General features: G+C 35.7%; 3 protein-coding genes across 3 annotated transcripts in view; all 3 read left to right on the top strand.

The window, feature by feature from the left end:
* Positions 1 to 585: 585 nt before the first annotated feature.
* Positions 586 to 1,395, top strand: LOC117122999 (piggyBac transposable element-derived protein 3-like). Its single transcript, XM_033268782.1, has one exon. The coding sequence runs from the start codon at positions 586 to 588 to the stop codon at positions 1,393 to 1,395; it is 810 nt and encodes a 269-aa protein (XP_033124673.1).
* Positions 1,396 to 1,924: 529 nt separating this feature from the next.
* On the top strand, positions 1,925 to 3,677 carry LOC117123014 (tigger transposable element-derived protein 4-like). The gene has a single exon (XM_033268806.1). The coding sequence runs from the start codon at positions 2,477 to 2,479 to the stop codon at positions 3,053 to 3,055; it is 579 nt and encodes a 192-aa protein (XP_033124697.1). The 5' UTR covers positions 1,925 to 2,476; the 3' UTR covers positions 3,056 to 3,677.
* Positions 3,678 to 15,915: 12,238 nt separating this feature from the next.
* Positions 15,916 to 17,620, top strand: part of LOC117123003 (protein ALP1-like) — an 11,843-nt gene continuing 10,138 nt past the window's right edge. The window contains exon 1 of the mRNA XM_033268790.1: positions 15,916 to 15,997. The gene's annotated coding sequence lies outside the window, so the exon portion shown is untranslated. The remainder of the gene's footprint in view (positions 15,998 to 17,620) is intronic.

Genomic DNA, 17,620 nt, shown 5'->3' with positions numbered 1-17,620 from the left:
TTGGACTTGTGTGATTTTAATGTTTTTTGTATGGCAAAGTAGAGAAAATTTTGCCCACATGCAATGTGCTGTTCATATGCGTAAACGCACCACTGACTTAGCACATATTTTTGAATTGAACAATAGTGTTTTTAGTTGCTACAAGGGGTGGGCAATGTGCGTTAGCGAAAAGAATGAACCACTGTTTGACGCAATTTTGTAGAACAATTTAGCTTTTTCTTTGTCTCATCTGAATGTGCAATGGACATTTCTATTAAAGTAATGGCATTTTCTGTGTGGCTTCCGACAAATTTGTCACATTACGCATGTGTACCTGCTATAAAATGGCACACAACTTGTATAAACAAATCACGCATTATCAAATCTGCAGTTATGAGCGATGACGAATGTATCCACTGTCAACTACAGATAACACAAGATCAAGAAGCCGTACTTTGAGAGGAATGTGACTGATGGCAACACCATACATGTGGCTCAATGTTGCTGAAATACAGTAGTTAAACAGGATCCAACATCGCAACATTTGTAAAGATGAACTAGACAAAGAGAGCATATGCACCACGTATTCGGATGTATTGGCAATACATGACGAGGGTTGACAGGATTGCTAATGTAATGCCTGTTAACAGGTACTTCCTACTCCGTACAAATCTGCACATAAATGCAGCTCGAGAACCTGATGCTGGCAACACAAACAAGTTCTGGAAGGTAAAACCTGTTCTAGATGCAGTCCGAAATTGCTGTGTTGAGCTACCCCGTGAGGAGTACTGTGCTGTAGACGAGCAAATGATACCGTTTACTGGGCGAGTCCCCGCTAAACAGGTCATCAAGAGTAAGCCCAATCCAGTTGGAATTAAGAACTTTGTACTTTGTGGTAAATCTGGAAGGGCACTGGATTTTGAGTTCTATCAAGGGAAAGGGACAGGTATTCCACAAGAAACAAAGCATCTAGGGCTTAGTGCTTCAGTGGTTATTTTACTAACAAACACTATACCACGACAAATGAAATACAAAATTTGTTTTGATAATTATTTCACTGGTATTCCACTTATTAGAGAACTAAAGTCAAAGGGAATACTTTCCGTTGGAACTGCCAGAGGCAATCGGCTGATGGGATGCCCACTAAAAGCACCAAATAAATTTAAAAAAGAAAAACGTGGTTCAATGGAGATGAAGGTATCTGGCGAAGGTGACATATGTGTGGTGAGATGGATGGACAACGGGCCTGTAACGCTAGTCTCCAACTTTGTGGGTATTGAAAGCAAAGACCAGGTTCGACGTTGGAGTGCAGCTGCCAAAGAACACATTATGGTTGACAGGCCAAAGTGTGTCCAGGTGTATAATGATAACATGGGAGGTGTAGATAAAGTTGGATTTTCTTATTGCCCTCTATAGAATCCAGGCTAAAACAAGAAAGTGGCCAGTTAAAGTAATATTTCACTTAATTGATCTTGCTTTGGCTAACTCCTGGCTTGAGTACAGGGATATTGAGCGTGCAAATGGCACTCCGAAAAAACGTATCCTTGATCTGTTAGGATATCGAAATGAAGTAGCTACTGTCCTTCTAACATCAAATGCACCTCCCAGACTGATTGGTAGACCCAGAGTACTTCCACCCCCAGAAAGCCATCTAATGTAGTTCAGCGGCCTGTAGCTGATACGAGGTATGATGGTTACAAGCATTTTCCGACTTGTATCAAAGGTCTTGGAATGCGATGCAAGTACGAAGGTTGCAAAGGTCGTAGCAGAGTCAAATGTGTAAAGTGCAAAGTCTTTCTGTGCCTCACTAAGAATATAAACTGTTTCTTAGACTTTCATACTAAATAAATATTAGCTATGAGGATGCAACCCCCATCCCATACCTCATTTGTTAGTCACAATGTGTACAATCGTACCTTTACAAAACTGTAATAATGACATCACTTAGTCACAATGTGTACAAATGTACACATGATCTAATTTGCATAATTTTGAATATTTAATTTTTTTTTTTTTTTTTTTTTGTAATAACTACCCAAGAAGGTGTCAATAAGCATAAAAAATATATTTTTGGTCATAGCATTTTTTCTCGTGACCGAAGGGGATAACAGGTAGTGTACAACTATTAAATAATTGTGCAATTAAATGGCTGTAGTAATTCAATTATGATGTGCCAATTAATTGTTTTAGCGGAGTTTTTGTTTTTGTAAATTGGTGAATTGTTTACAAATAAATTGAAGTTTAACAATAAGGTCCTTCTGTGTGTATCCTTTTACAATCATATGAAGAAAAGTATGCGATTATTAAGTTCTGTGATGACAATCCAACTTAGAAAAAGAAAGATGTGGCAGCTAAATTTGACGTTAAACCTAACACGTGGGAGTCAATTACTAAAGCTTTAGAAGAGTCATCTAGGAAGGGAAAGTACAAGAGAGTAAAGTCTATTACATTCGGCGATCATAACCTGGTTTCGGCAGGCATTCGGATTAATGGCGATATGTTGTTAACGAAAGCAAATTATTTCGCTAATGAGTTAGGGCATGAAGCAGACGTTAAAATGTCATGGATTAGTCGTTTTAAAGTGAGATATTGCATTGGTAAAATCCAAAAGGCCGGTGAGACAGCGGGAGTTAATATGCAGTCTGTGAACGAGTGGACGGAGGGTAAATTAAAGGACATTCTAAATCGATATGAAGCATCCGACATTTACAATGCCGATGAAACTGGCCTTTTCTGGCAAATGCTCCCCGAAAAATCTCTGGGATTTATTGGTAAAGAGTACCATGGGGGAAAACAGGCAAAAACCCGAATAACAGTTCTTGTTGCGGCAAACATGGATGGATCAGACAAGCTGCCCTTGTTCGTAATCGGAAAAAGCAAGAATCCAAGGGCGTATAAAAATGTGAAAAAACTACCAGTGAAATACACAAATAACAAAAAGGCATGGATGACGGGTGTACTTTTTGAGAGTTGGCTGAATAAGTTAAACAGCAAGAGGAGACTGAGCGGACGAAAGATAGCGATGGTTGTGGATAATTGTACAGCACATCCCCAGGTTGAATTGACGAACGTTTAGCTAGTGTTTCTGCCGCCAAATACACAACCGATGGACGGGGGAATCATAAAAAATCTCAAGCACCACTACCACCACATATTAGCAATTCGTAGGTTAGCGGCAATAGAGACCAATGAAGAATTTAAATGGAACTTGTTGGATGCAATTGTGACGGTGAAGAGCGCATGGAAGAAGGTAACACCTCAGACCATCGCTAATGTGTATCGTAAAGTAGGCTTCATCAAACCTGATGACAGTGACAATGAAGAAGTGACTCCAGTAAGTTTGATTTTTTACGTCATAAATATTGCATAAAAAAATTATAAAACAAACAATTTACAATATATTTTTTATGTTTAATATCGACTAAATTATGATATCTGTTTCTACTGTGTAGATAATTGAAGATGTCTCGGGAGAACAGGACTTTGGCAACATTTGGGAGCGTCTTGCAGAAAGGTTTAACCTTCCTCCACTGGCTGACTACATATCCATTGACGACGGAGATACAGGTGCGATAGAGCAGTTAGAAGATAGAGAGATCGTTGGTTTAGTGCAGCAGACTGAGCAATCAGACGGCGAGGATGAAGAGACGGAAGACGAGTTAGGTTAAGAAGTCCCTACCCCAACATCGCGGGAGATGTTCAGGAGATGCAATATGTCTGTAGGCGATCTTCCTGATGATATTGCTATTGATGGCCGATAGATATGAAGCCTTCTTAATGCGAGAGTCTCACAAAAAGTTAACACAGAAATCAATAAGATTTTTTTAAAAAACAATATTTGTACTGTTGTGTTGTGTTTGCTACTGTACGTGAGCAAAAAGCATCCCATTTATATACTGTAATCCATTCTTGCATGTATGGTACGGTATCTAGCCACTAGATTTTTTTTATTATCTTTTGTAATGCATGTTATTGTTCAATGTGACGTGTTTGCGAAAATTCGCGCAGAGCACAAATAAAGATAATGATGACGTCATTATATTCTTAGTCACGTCTTATCATATGAGTTTTTTGTTTAAAAATAAAAATACAGTAGTACTGTACTAAAGTATCAAGTTATTTAGATATAATGACCTTGGCACGATAACAGGTGTGCATTATATACATATAATGAGTTTGAAGTCCAAGCATTATATACGTATAATGGTTTTCGACAGCTATTATTTATATATAATGAAATGTAAGTTATTTATATATAATGAGTTAGAAGTCAATTCATTATTTATATATAATTGAAAGTTTACTTTTCATTATTTATATATAATGATGTGTTACCCTTTCCTTATTTATATATAATGAAATCAGTACACTAATTATATATAAATAATGAAAACGTTAACGCAATTATTTACATAATCTTTAATAGGCATAAATGCATTGTATATAAATAATGGGTGATCTATTCAATTATATGTTTATAATGAATTATATATAAATAATTGTGTTAAATAATAAATTTACACTTGGCACCTCATAGTCCTGGGAACCACAAGACCTTGTAAACCAACATAAAGACAAATACATCAACAATGCAGAGGTTGAAATTCTAGCAAAGGATCACTTGCTACCTTGCAATGAAGTTGTGCATGTACATTGAACATCTTCAAAATTTAAAATTTCTGTTAATAGTAATCCATGGTTTTTATTACAAGGTAGTGCTAAAGTACCTGCATCATTTATTTTGTTACAGGTAATATCGTCAGGTGGCATTATACAGCGACCGCTGTTATGTTTAAAGTTAAAGAACTTTTTCATATGTTCCATAATGGCTTAGTCAAAAATACAAAACAAGAGAAGCAATTGAAACAGTCGGTAGATACATAAGCACCAAGACTATTAGTTAAAATAGTGTAAATTGGCCTGAGAAGCGTATGAGGTAGAAAAGTATATATAATAGCAAGAACATTTTTTTTAAATACAATTTACACATTAGTTCCATAAAAACCTAGCAAAATACTGTATTTATGTATAACACTTATTTTTTGTTTAGTTTTTCATGAACCTGCAGTGTTTGTAAGATGAAGATCGGTTAACTGTATTAACGACTGTAACTGAACCATAAAAGAGGCAGACCAGGATGCACAGAGTACAAAACAACTGAAGAAAGTTAAAAGAAAATTCTTAAAGACAGTGAAAGTGCTAACTAGGAGGAAGCAGAAGTATGATTTCCACAACATACCACGGAAACTGCTCTTCGCGAGTTCATAACAACAAGTAAGATTATGGGGTTATGAGAGCATGTTATGACAGTGTCATTGTATCTCCTACATTATATTAATTTTGTTTTCGTTTTTTGATATATCATCGTTTTTAAGAGCTTCTTTAAGTATAGTGAGAAACTTTTATTAAAGACTGCCTATCTTTGTGTCAGACTAATGGTTTTAAAGTAATTAGACTGGTATTTAATGAACAGAGACTTGATGTAAAAATAAATAATATAAATGTAACAATAAAACCAAAACAAATGCTCAAATAATGTAACTGTACAAGGATGTCTCACGAAAATTGTGTTATGGTTATTAAAAAACATTAAACATTAGGTCATTAAAATGTTTTTATGCAATATTATCACTATGCATGTTCCTATTAATGTAACATACTAATAAATGTTGTTTCATTTTGCAATATTTTACACAATATGTAAAACCTAAATCCACACAGGTTTTTGATTAAACAATCTTAATTGAATGTTCTCTTGATAGGAAAGTTGTCCAAAAACAAAATTCCGAAAGACACACAAATTTCTGAACAAGTTACCAAAGTTAGAATCACATAACTGTCGCAGCAGTTCAATAAAGCAGTATCTTTAACTCAACTAGAGTGTCTTCTGGATAACAATTCCCTGGAAAATGCTTCAACTCTCGGACATTGGCTTGAAAAAGCATTTAATACTTTCTAGAAACACAAAATATAGGTATATAGAAATAAATTAAAAGAACTTTGACGAATCGTCAGAATGTGAATTCAGCACCTAGGAATATGGAATTGCAAAGACGAAATGACACAATAAGACAAAGACCTTATTGAAGGATTATGAAAAGCCAAACCTAGAAAGTTGTTTGCTTGTTCAAATAAGTTAAAAACAAATATTTGCAGCAAGAAATAAGAAAATCGAAGTCAAGATTTGAGAACCTCAAAAAGAAGATTGAGCTATTATAAGAGGAAAGTGGAAAACATCAATAGCAAGGATATATACGATTACGTGAAAAAGCTACAGCAGCACCTAAGAACAATATCCAGCTACTGGAAGAAAAGAGGCAGAGGCAATGCAGAGACAAGAAATTGTTTGGGACTGTAAACTTAGCATGGCATTTGATTATGGAACTAGAGAGCTGGTATTTAACAATACAGAAGATCTGATAAAATCATCATAGTACATTTGGATACAATGTGACCAATCCTCCAAAACGAAGTCCAGTTAAAAACTTGGCCAGAGAGCTAAGTGCCATATCATTGTCATATTCAAAAGAAAGTATTATAATAATTCATTTGAAAAATTATATAAGTGAAGAGATACAGTATGTGAACCTGGCTCGAGAAGCTGATGAAAAAAGATTCAGAGAAATATATGATGCTGCCTTTACAGGTTATGATGTAGTTGCCGAAACCAGATGAGTTTAATAGGCAAACACCCCATATCACTGAGTTGGTAATTAGATTCAATTTATTAGTTAGGAGTACACAGAAGAAAAGTACAGAGCTCAAAAAGGGTTCTCTAACATCTGAAACCTGGAGTTTAGCTGATTGTAACCAACGTACAGTTTGTGTGAATAAAAGTTTGCAGTGTACTAAAAGGAACTGTGTTATACTACTCATTAAAAGTCACCAACAGCTAACCTATATTTAACATGGTGGAAGACCCTAATCATTGATTTCACGGTACCTCCTCTCCAAAGCTGAGCACATATCGCCAAACAATTAAAGACGCACTGAACGATACCCGAATTGTGGTTAAGCAGATTGTTTGTCCTTTCTGAATGAAATCCTACAACGTACAAACAAAACGAAACAGACACAAAATAGGATTCGAGACAAGCCGACTTCACTTGGACTTCACCCCATGACGATGGAAGATGCTCTATACTTTTGAACTTTAGGCCAACGTTAAACTTTGAACATTTAATTTCCCTTAAATTTCATTTCTTTACTGAACTTTTTTTTGCTTGGAATTTGCATTTTATCAAGAATAAGTAAATGGGTATAGTTGAATACATTGTTAAATTCCATCATTGTGTGACAGAGTTTGAGTGTATTTTCAATCATTGCATTTGCTGCCTCCGTTGAACAATTGAGTTTAGTTAATTTAATGTATTTGCATTACCATATTTTTTAAAAATCTAATTCGTTAATTTATTCATAATGGTAGACCAAGTGCCACAAGCCCCTCAATTGAGGCAGACAGATTTCCTACCTAAACGCTATGATGGTGAAACAATAACAGACCATGATCAATGTAGTGTGCACTTTCTTTCCTTTATGGACTACTTAGAAGCCCATACACTACAAAATCCTGCAAATGATGCTGCATTACACAATGTCATTAGCATTTTTAGCTGTCTCTTATACACATCTAGATGTGTATAAGAGACAGGTATTACGTGATGTATTTAATTACAATAGACTTAAACCATGTTTCATGAGAGCCACGGATGAACGAAAGAATGTTACACACATTCAGAAATTAAGACAGTTGATCAATAAGGCCAATGATAATGAACAGACAAGTAAGAATGAATTAAACGTGATTAATGACAATACCAAAATTATTGAATTCATTGACGAATGCGATAATAAACTTCCCGTGCTTGATTCAAAGACATTTATTTACACCACTAAAGTGGAACCAATAGACTTTACAAAATACATTGAATGTTTAGAAAACAATATGGGATTAGCCGTATCATACCCATTGCAGGAGGAGCAAATTAAACGATTATCAAATATAATTATGGGAGCTCCAGTGGATACGACTATGACTTTAAGACGTGCCCGATTTAAAGCAGGACAATTACAAGTATTGGTATCTGTCTCTTATACACATCTAACAAATCAGTGTACACCCACATTAGGGAGTACGACTCAATCACTTACCAAACAGGTGATAGTGCTGAAAGGCATATTACCCGTATCAAACAGGCAGCACACAGAATAGGATATGCAGATCCACAGATAAAAAATAAATTTATTGCAACACTACCACCTAAATGTAGAGCAGCGGTTGCTATGTCAATACCGGCTGATGCCACACTTGATAATCTAGTAACTAGTGCTCAAAATTACCTTGACCTGTCCGTGGAGGATAAGCCACGAGAAATCAGTTTCAATATTCAAGAAACATCTGAAATTACAACACTTAAACATGAACTTAATGCATTAAAAGTTGACCTTGCAACTGCTAAAAATAACTTGAATAGGCCCACTGATAGCCTTAGGCCTCGAGTTAACAACAGAATGAGCTATATAGTTTGTCATTATTGTTCTAAACCAGGTCACGTTTGGCGCGAATGTAGACAACGTGCCACCGAATTAAACCAACGTCCACCTCAACAAAATTTTCAGACAGTTTATATCAACAGACGATAGAACTCACATTTTCACTAAGGGGATTAGACAACTGCGCCAATTGTTCGAGTCCCCATAAAATACTTAATTGCAAACAAACAGGAACCAGCATTACATTCACACAAGGCGCAATATCTCGGAAATTCAGGTAAGTTTGATTTACAATTAAATGCTAAAAATTATGTTAAAGGTAATTTACCTGATGACAAAAGTGTTCTGACTTTATTTGATAGTGGTGCTACAAAGACATTTATATCTCAATCCTATGTCCAATCTTCCAAGTATTTGTCACAGCTTACGCCTACACTCGTACAACCGACTAAATTTCGTTTAGGGAACGGTGAATACTTATATGCCAAGTACATGTTAAAATTTGATTTATCAATACAAAGTCACAAATTTAAAATTTCCGCCTTGAAAATTTGACTGGCATTGATTTAGTTTTATGTACAGGAACGTTAGCTGACTTACATGGAACGTTAAACTTTCGGGATAACACATTTCACATCAGACCAAAGTATTCAAATTCAAGCCAACACCGCATGTTACAAATAGGCAAGGCCATACCAAACTGTAAAATTAAGGGCTAGAGTCCCAGCTTTTGTACGCAATTCTGAAGTAGTTTTACATGCTACTGATATGATATCTATGGCTATGTTCACACACACGGCGTAAGGCTGGCTTAAGCCTGGCGTAGCGTACGCCTTTGGGTGTGAACTAGGCAGTGGCGTTGTTAAAGCCACTCACTACGCCACGTCCTTGGCGTTATTAACGCTACCTGCAGACCCCAGATTAGCTAACGCCACTGAACTAACGCCAGTGATGCTTGATTGATTTGACCTCATTTCAAGAGATTGATCAATCACGATTGCAATATATTCGCTACTTTGGTCTCTTTTCTGTGCTCTCTATAAATGAAATGGTAAAGGGGTTCCTTTTCTATTGCATTTTACTTAGTTATAATGTATATGATTTATTGATTGTGTTTTGTAAGATATTTTAACCATTTAGACTGTCTATTAAAACATGCAACATTAACAATGCTAGCTGAAAAATCAAAAGTAAAATTGTTTATTTAAAATACAATAATCATATAGGCCTAAGTTCACTTCGAACAATTCACAGATTTAAAAGTTTTCATGATGCACTGTTAATTTTAATACTGTTAACACGTACATTATTTAAAACTGAAAACTATTCCACACCAGATAGGCCAATATTACTGCTAGTGCAACGAACGCCGTTTGTGTGAACACTTTCGAATTTTAATCCGTGGATTAGCTTACGCCTGGCGTAAGCCACGCCAGTCTTACGCCGTGTGTGTGAACATAGCCTAGGTTATGTCCATCATATATTTTAGTAACACTACACAGAGGAGAAACACAAGTAAAACTAACTAACACGACTAAACGAAATGTATCGATATCAAAATACAAATCAGTTGCTAATCTTCACATAACTAGCCTTGTAACTGTGACTAATGAACTACCAATTGACAGACTAAAAATCAAGCAAGATAACTTAAGAAAATATCCACATTTAGAAATGAACGATCCATTAACTTCAATGACAGAACAAGAAGTACTCAGGAAATATATTGATCACATACACATCACCTGTACTACTAGTTTCCAAGAAAAACTCAAACTGATAAATGTGTCAATAGGAAACGCTAATGCTAAAATCATAAGTGTAATTGATCTCAAATCCGCATTCCATTGTGTTCCGTTAACAAACAAGTTCAGCAATGCACAGATATAGCTTCATATCATGGTGGTAAACATTATTATTATAAGCGATTGGCACAAGGATTAAACGTTTCACCAGGTATTTTTCAGGCTAAAATTGACGAAATTTTGAATGATATTCCAAATTCTAAGGACTTCTGTATTGCTCACCATGATATTATTTTATTTAGTACCGATAAGACATCACATAGAAATCATCTTACTTCATTGTTACAAGCTCTCAAATCCAATGGCTTTAGAGTTTGCCCCAAGAAATGATGTCCAATACATGGGACATAGAATTTTGATAAATAATTCAGGACATGCTTGTATAACACCGCTAGGTGATAGATGCGCAGCCATTAGAAAATTGCCACAGCCTAAAACGGTCAAAGAAACGAAAAGATTTATTGGAGCAGTAAATTATGTATCAAATTTCTTTCCGTAAGTACAAGAAATATTAAGTCCTTTACACAAAATCGCTAGCAAAAGGCGCAATTTTGAATGGACAAACGTACACCAAAATGCTTTTGATAAAATTAATGAACTAATGGTTAAGCCACCAATTCTTAAAATGCCGACTAAAAACGGTAGATTTAGGATATACGGTGATACATCTAGGACTGCAACAGGCTCATACTTAACACAAACCGTTAATGATGAAGAACACATAATTGGATATTATTCAAAAGTACTCCCTGAAGCTTGCAAACGATACAGTGTAACAGAATTAGAACTATTTGGTCTTTATATTAACACATCAGCATTTAAGCATTTGTTAAAAGGATGCAAGTTTGATGCTTTTGTTGATCAGTCAGCCACTGTTCAAATTTGGAACTCTAAAGACCAACCTTGCACAAATCCCCTACAAAAAATAATACTAAGATTATCAGGCTCTGTTTTTTGAGTACTACACAGCACATGACAACAGCCACGCGACCTCATTCATCACCACAAATAGACTCACCCACACCTCCACTCACTACACCTAGTATACTTCGACCTTCAACTGACCCACTAATTGTACCACCATTATCAATACTATGGCACGCCAGGCCGGACATAAATATCGAGGTCACATAACTAATCATCGAGTTCACATAACTACCCATCGACATTACGTATAACTACCAATCGTGTTGACATAACTACCCATCGAGTTAAACATAACTACACACCGAGTAACACATAAAACTACCCATCGAGTTTGCATAACTACCCTTCGAGTAAACACATAACTACCCACCGAGTTTACGCATAACTACCCTCCGAGGTAACACATAACAAGCCATCAATTTTCACGTACAGCGGAATTTGTTCATTACTTTTATACAGACGAGCCATATATATAAAGAGTTGTGACATTCCGCTCCTTGGTTTGCGAAAGCCACGTGGTACACACCGTCCATTTTGTATCATGATCTTCCCGATGAACACATGCAAAGTATATGAGTTACGTACACTGCATATTAATTTCACACACTTAATTGGGTTTACAATAAATATTATTTTATAATTAACATCACTTAGTATGGACAGCATATTAGAATTCATAAATAATCAAATATTTGCGTGCGTGCGTGCTCGGGTAAATTCCGTGCTCGCGTAAATTGTTGGAATGAATTGGATTTTTTTTCATTTATTGTTAATTCATCACATTTTAATTAACGAAGACCCTACGTATTTTAATTTAGCTTTTTGGTTAGGCTTGGCCTAGCCTAGGCCTATATGTGACGAGAAGGAAGGGAGGTTCGCACTAGGCCTACCTCGTACCAACAGTACCACCATACAGCAAGCCCTATGCTACCATAGGTCCCTATCGTGGCTTAAATTAGTTTCAAAACTACTAGGCCTAGGCCCTATTAGGGTAGGCTAAGCCTAGGCCAATTTGATTTCTTAAGAGTAAATATTGCATTCATCATTTTTTTTTACTTGTAATTTGTTACAAGTTAATTATTTTATTCTTGGTATACATATTTCTTTTTGAAACGTATTCCATGTATTTTCAATATGAATGGTTATTTTCATTAATTTCTATTGCTCTTACAATTTAAAAAAGGCTTTCCGTAATCCAGTTACTCTCATCTGACTAGCAATATCTTGCACTGGATCTCTTCATAAAGTAATTTGCTCTGTTTTACGCAGTAAGTTAAAGCAATTGTATGCTAACTAAATAATCTCTTAATTTGTGATTATTTCTAGTGGCTTAAGGAGGACTTTTTAGGATTCCTAGACGAGTGGGAGACTTAAGTCAACAACCTTGATAATGTGAGCAAGTCTGAGAAGCAGAAAATGCTGTTAAGCAGGGAGACCCAAGAAGGACTGAGAGTAACAGGTTGGCAAAAAATAGTCTATTAAAAGAATCTAGATTTCCAAGCCAACATAACATGTACTGTAGCTCGTTGAATGGCAGTAATGTTAGCATTATTAAAAAATCATGATAAACACACCATATTAGTATTTCAGCATTTTATGTATGCTACAACAGCGCAGGAAGTTGTTTGCATTATTAAAGGTAGAGGTATGAGTTTGAGTGCTATACGGTTCAGGGTCTGACCGTTGATCTTTATGGTTTGACAAATATATAACACTCTCAGCATCTTTGTTCCCTACGATTGCTAGGTTGGTTTATTAACTCTTAGAACTGCATCAGATGCACATTTGTGTTACATTTATATAAAAATTAAATGAATTTTTTTTACTGTTGTAGTCAATTCATTTGTGGGCTTGGCTTCAGAACTGCTTTCTCGTCCTGATGTGGATTTTCTGTTGAGCGAGAAGTTTAATCAGGATCCGTTAGAGCAGTACTTCAGTAAACAACGTGGAGTTAACTATGTGAATTATACAAAAACAGAATATACATCGTAAGTAAATATGTTAGATAATATTTTTGTTGTGGTCTGCATAGTTTTTGATGGGCCTAAATTTGTGTCAGTGCACACAGCATACTATTATTGCATTTCATGTTAATGCTTGTTTTATATTTCATTAGGTACATGTCCTGTACATGTGATCTTGACATAATTTTTTTTGTATAAACAGATTGCTGACAGGGCTTGATACACTGGGCGTCTTAACCCTCTAGATACCGTCTTCGACTGTAGTCGAAATTGACCTCAAACCGAGAATTCCCATTTTCGACTGCAATCGAAATTTAGTGACTAAAAAATAGGTGGTTTTCAAATCGCTCTTCTGTTTTTATTTTAGCTCCAATACGTTAGAAATTTTGAACACGCATGCGTGAAGCTTTCTTCTTTCGAAATCTGTGAAGAACTCACATGCGCTTATATAAAAATGTTTAGAAATATCAATTTGAAATCGTTATTAATTTCGTGAATTTTCCGAAATGGCTGCAGAAGATGTGTACACAGCTGAGGAAGCGATTGACCTGATTTTTGATTCAGACAGCGATGAAAGTGAGCTTTTAGATGTGCGAGACTTAGACGTGCCTGATAGCGATGATGACACTTTCTGTGACATATATGTGTTGCCTTGACTTGGGCCTATTTTTATGTTTTTTTTTAGTCCGACTCTGCCGAGTCCTGTCCTATTGGGGGGGGGGGCTGCGCTTCACTTGTCCGATGGGGGTCTCTTAAGCCCCCGCGGCCCCCCCCCAGCAATGGTATTCTTGTATTTACTATTTACTATTTTAATGTTTTCATGTAGGCCTATAGTGAATGCATCAACACCCACCATGTTGATATATTCACTATTATATTCAATAAAGATTTTTGTATCGCCCCATGCGTATCGTATTTTCTGATGTAGATCACTACATGACGTTTCACAAGGTCATGGACTAACCATCTTGAGATACAACCGACAATTCAATGACTTCACCTATAGGCCGATGTCGGTTTTGTCCGGCATACACATTTAGTAGCAATGCAAGGTAACTTCGCACAGGAGGAAGTATCACCATCATGTTGCTGGATACATAAATGTCCAAATATAAGAATTGAATACTGTTTTCTGTACACTACATGTTTATTTTGGTCAGTTAAGAATGAGCACCTAAATAGGCCTATTAATGAATTACAACGGTACACGTACATTCACTTGTATGTTTTATTTATATTTTGACATTAACATAGGCCTTTAACACTCAATATTTTTTTTATTAAACATAAGCCAATAAACAGCTTCCACACATAAAATAACAATAGGCCTAACCAATAAAAATATATAAAATACAAAACAAGGTTTATGCAAGATTAAAAAAATTAAACTATACAGAAGTCGCCGCCCGGCAAGCTTTTAGTATGGTCCGCGCCATTTGTAATTGAAGAGACTCTACTTTCTCTAAATCTTTAGTATTTGTATTAACACATCAGCACACGCATAATTAATTGTGGGAAGGCCTATACATTTCCAAAGAACATCACCATAATACACGCGGTTAAAATAATCAAGCCTGTCTATAATGGATTTAATATATGCGATAATTCTATTTCCATTAAATTTGCAATAATTGATGTATATGGAAGTTGTCCTTCATATTCCTAGCAATGTGGGTACCTAAATATTTATAAGTTTCAACTTCAGTTATAAAATCCCCTCCTAATTTCCAACGTTTGGTACTGTACTATTCAGCTGCTGACCGACAACTAGAACATTTGACTTTTCATTATTGAACTTAAATTTCCATTTGTTAGCGAAATGCGATGCCAATTCCAACATCTTAATAAGTTCATTTTCACTGTCAGCTAATAAAACCACATCATCTGCCCACAAAAGGCTGTTCGTACAAACACCATGTATGTGTCAGTACACCTAATGAGTTTTCTTTCAATAATTTTATGAATTTACTCCTGCAGTGTGAACAACTTTAATATTTTAGTTTTGTCAAAGCTAAGCTCCTTGTTTAATGAGAGAGATTAATTACCCCTGCAGTGTGAACCATTTAAGGGTAAGCTCTTTGTTTAAGGAGAGGGCTTAAATACCCCTCCAGTGCCAACAACTTTATTCCTTTAGTTTTACAGATTAGTACAGTAATCTATGTAAAATCTTATACACTGTTTCACTTTAACTTGAGAATGACTTTAAGATAGGTTTAAAAATCATGCTTCCTCCGTATTTAGTGTAATTACTTTTAATAAATAAATTGCATAAAACTATAATCTTGATGATAATGTTCAATGAAATTTAACCACAGCATACTCTTTCAAATATTATTACAGTATACTATTTTATTAGAATGCAAAGATATAAAATTGTGATGGACAGAATGGTTGCTGTCGCAGACTCGAAGTGACATGCCTCGGCTGAAATAGGCGAAAATGTTCATCCATGAAGGAAACTAAGTTTTGTTATGTTACTTATACTTGTAGATAGGCTTACATAAACAGAGATTGAGGTGGGTGTTTTTGAATGCTTGCATTGTAGAAGGTAAGTATAAGTCAATTTTATATAATGCTTGTTAGTAACTGTAAGCTGATTCATTGGCACGTAGCTAATGCTTTACCACAACATGCTTTTGCTGTCGAAAACTTGCAACAATATTTTAAGGTAAGTGAAACTGATTGTATTTGCTGGAATTGCAATAGGAAATGGAATGCAGCCGAACCACAACAAAGATTGATTGCAGCTTGTGTCTAGTTCCACATTGCACATATAATGCACATTTAATGTGTCCTGACACTAAGATCCATCAAACTGACAAGATGAAGGTAAATTAAGAAATTGTTTTGAGCTCTCTGTAGAAAATGTTAAACAGATCCCACAGTCTGATGGTAAGTATTTTCTTTGTTATGTACATTATAATATATACACCCGTTTCTTATCACCACCTTCAAAATGCAGTACTTGTGTATAGGTACATGGAAAGCAGGTCTGAAAAGCTAAATTCTTATTTGATAGCCATAAATAAGTATGCTGAAGATGTTGAGCTAACAGACATGTACTGCTTCATACCAAAGATTTTGTAGAGGTTAGTCTTTCATAATAAGGAACAGAGTTATTCTAAACCTTTCTTTCAAGGACTTCTGGATTCACTTGAACAGTACGTTGATCAACACAGCTGTATTGATGTAGTATTCACAAAGCAATGATTCACATGGGACAGGTTTTGCTTTCTGACAAAGCACTTTTGTAGGACAAACTTTACTTTTATTTCAAAGAATGTTGTCAATCTTTTGACATATCCCGTTGTGCAGACCATGATTAACATCATTTAAGTGAAAAGCAGGTAAAAGATCTACTGGTAAAACGTGCAAAGGCTTCATTAAGCAAATGCGTGATAGTCTACAGTAGTACAGGTAATGAACGCTTAGGTTTACTATTTATAAGGTACGGTACAAACGTCCAAAAGTGTTTGTTGAAGTCTCTGTTTGACTGCAATAAGGAGAATAAACAACTAAAAAGGCAATTAGAGGAAAGTGAAAGAAAGATGGAAGAATTACTGAAGTCAGAAACATGTAGTAAGTATCATTTAAATGTTACAGCTGATGAACTAATGTACATTCAAGGGTAGCCATTCAAGCCAAGTCACTTTCTGAAAGTAAGTCTCCTATCGACACCATGAAAGTCATTAAGTCTCTCAATCCTGTGCTCTGGAACTTTCTTGTACGAATCAGTATAAGTAAAGAAGAGGTAAAGGTAATGTGTAATGATATTCATTTCTGATGGGACAGTCATTACTTGACTACACATAAGTCATCAATTTTGAACCAAACTAAACAGCTGAAGCGACTTAACCTAATTTGTTTTTACAGAATGATCAAGCTTATCTGCTTTCCATATGTTAATTACAGACTCTGTTGATAAGTTCACTTACTCCTCAGCCAAGTGTGTAGGTATCTTGTCACAGTTTGGTATATGTGTATCAAAAGATACTTTGCTCAGATACCAGAAATGGGTTGCAGAATTGGAGATGGCCAACAAACCATTTATTAATGATTCATTTACAATTATTTCCATAGATAACACAGATAAGAACTCACAATATGCAGCGGTTAGGTCATCGCAACAGTCACACGGGTTACATGGTGCCTCAATTCAGGCTACTCAACCATTGTCTAAAGTGACTAAACACACAGTTGACAACTGCAACCCTTCCTAAATCTGCGTAGGGCAGTATGGCCCCGCAGTCTCAACCCAGGAGAGGAAGGACGATTTGCATGTCAACAGTTTCAAGTTACCATAGTGGTAGCAGTAGTATGTTTAATCCCATTACCCCACAGAGAGGTAGCCATTTTAAACTCAAGATGGAAGACTTCTGCCTCACTGACGATGAAACTGCTTCTCTATCCTCACAGAACAACTTTCTTTTCCAGTATATGCTAACTAAAACG

This window comes from Anneissia japonica, unplaced genomic scaffold (assembly GCF_011630105.1).
Source record: "Anneissia japonica isolate Jap-2015-1 unplaced genomic scaffold, ASM1163010v1 scaffold1030_len608725_cov174, whole genome shotgun sequence".
NCBI classification, from domain to species: Eukaryota; Metazoa; Echinodermata; class Crinoidea; order Comatulida; family Comatulidae; genus Anneissia; species Anneissia japonica.
The sequence above is the reverse complement of the archived record's forward strand: the minus strand, read 5'-3'. Positions and strand labels throughout refer to the sequence as shown.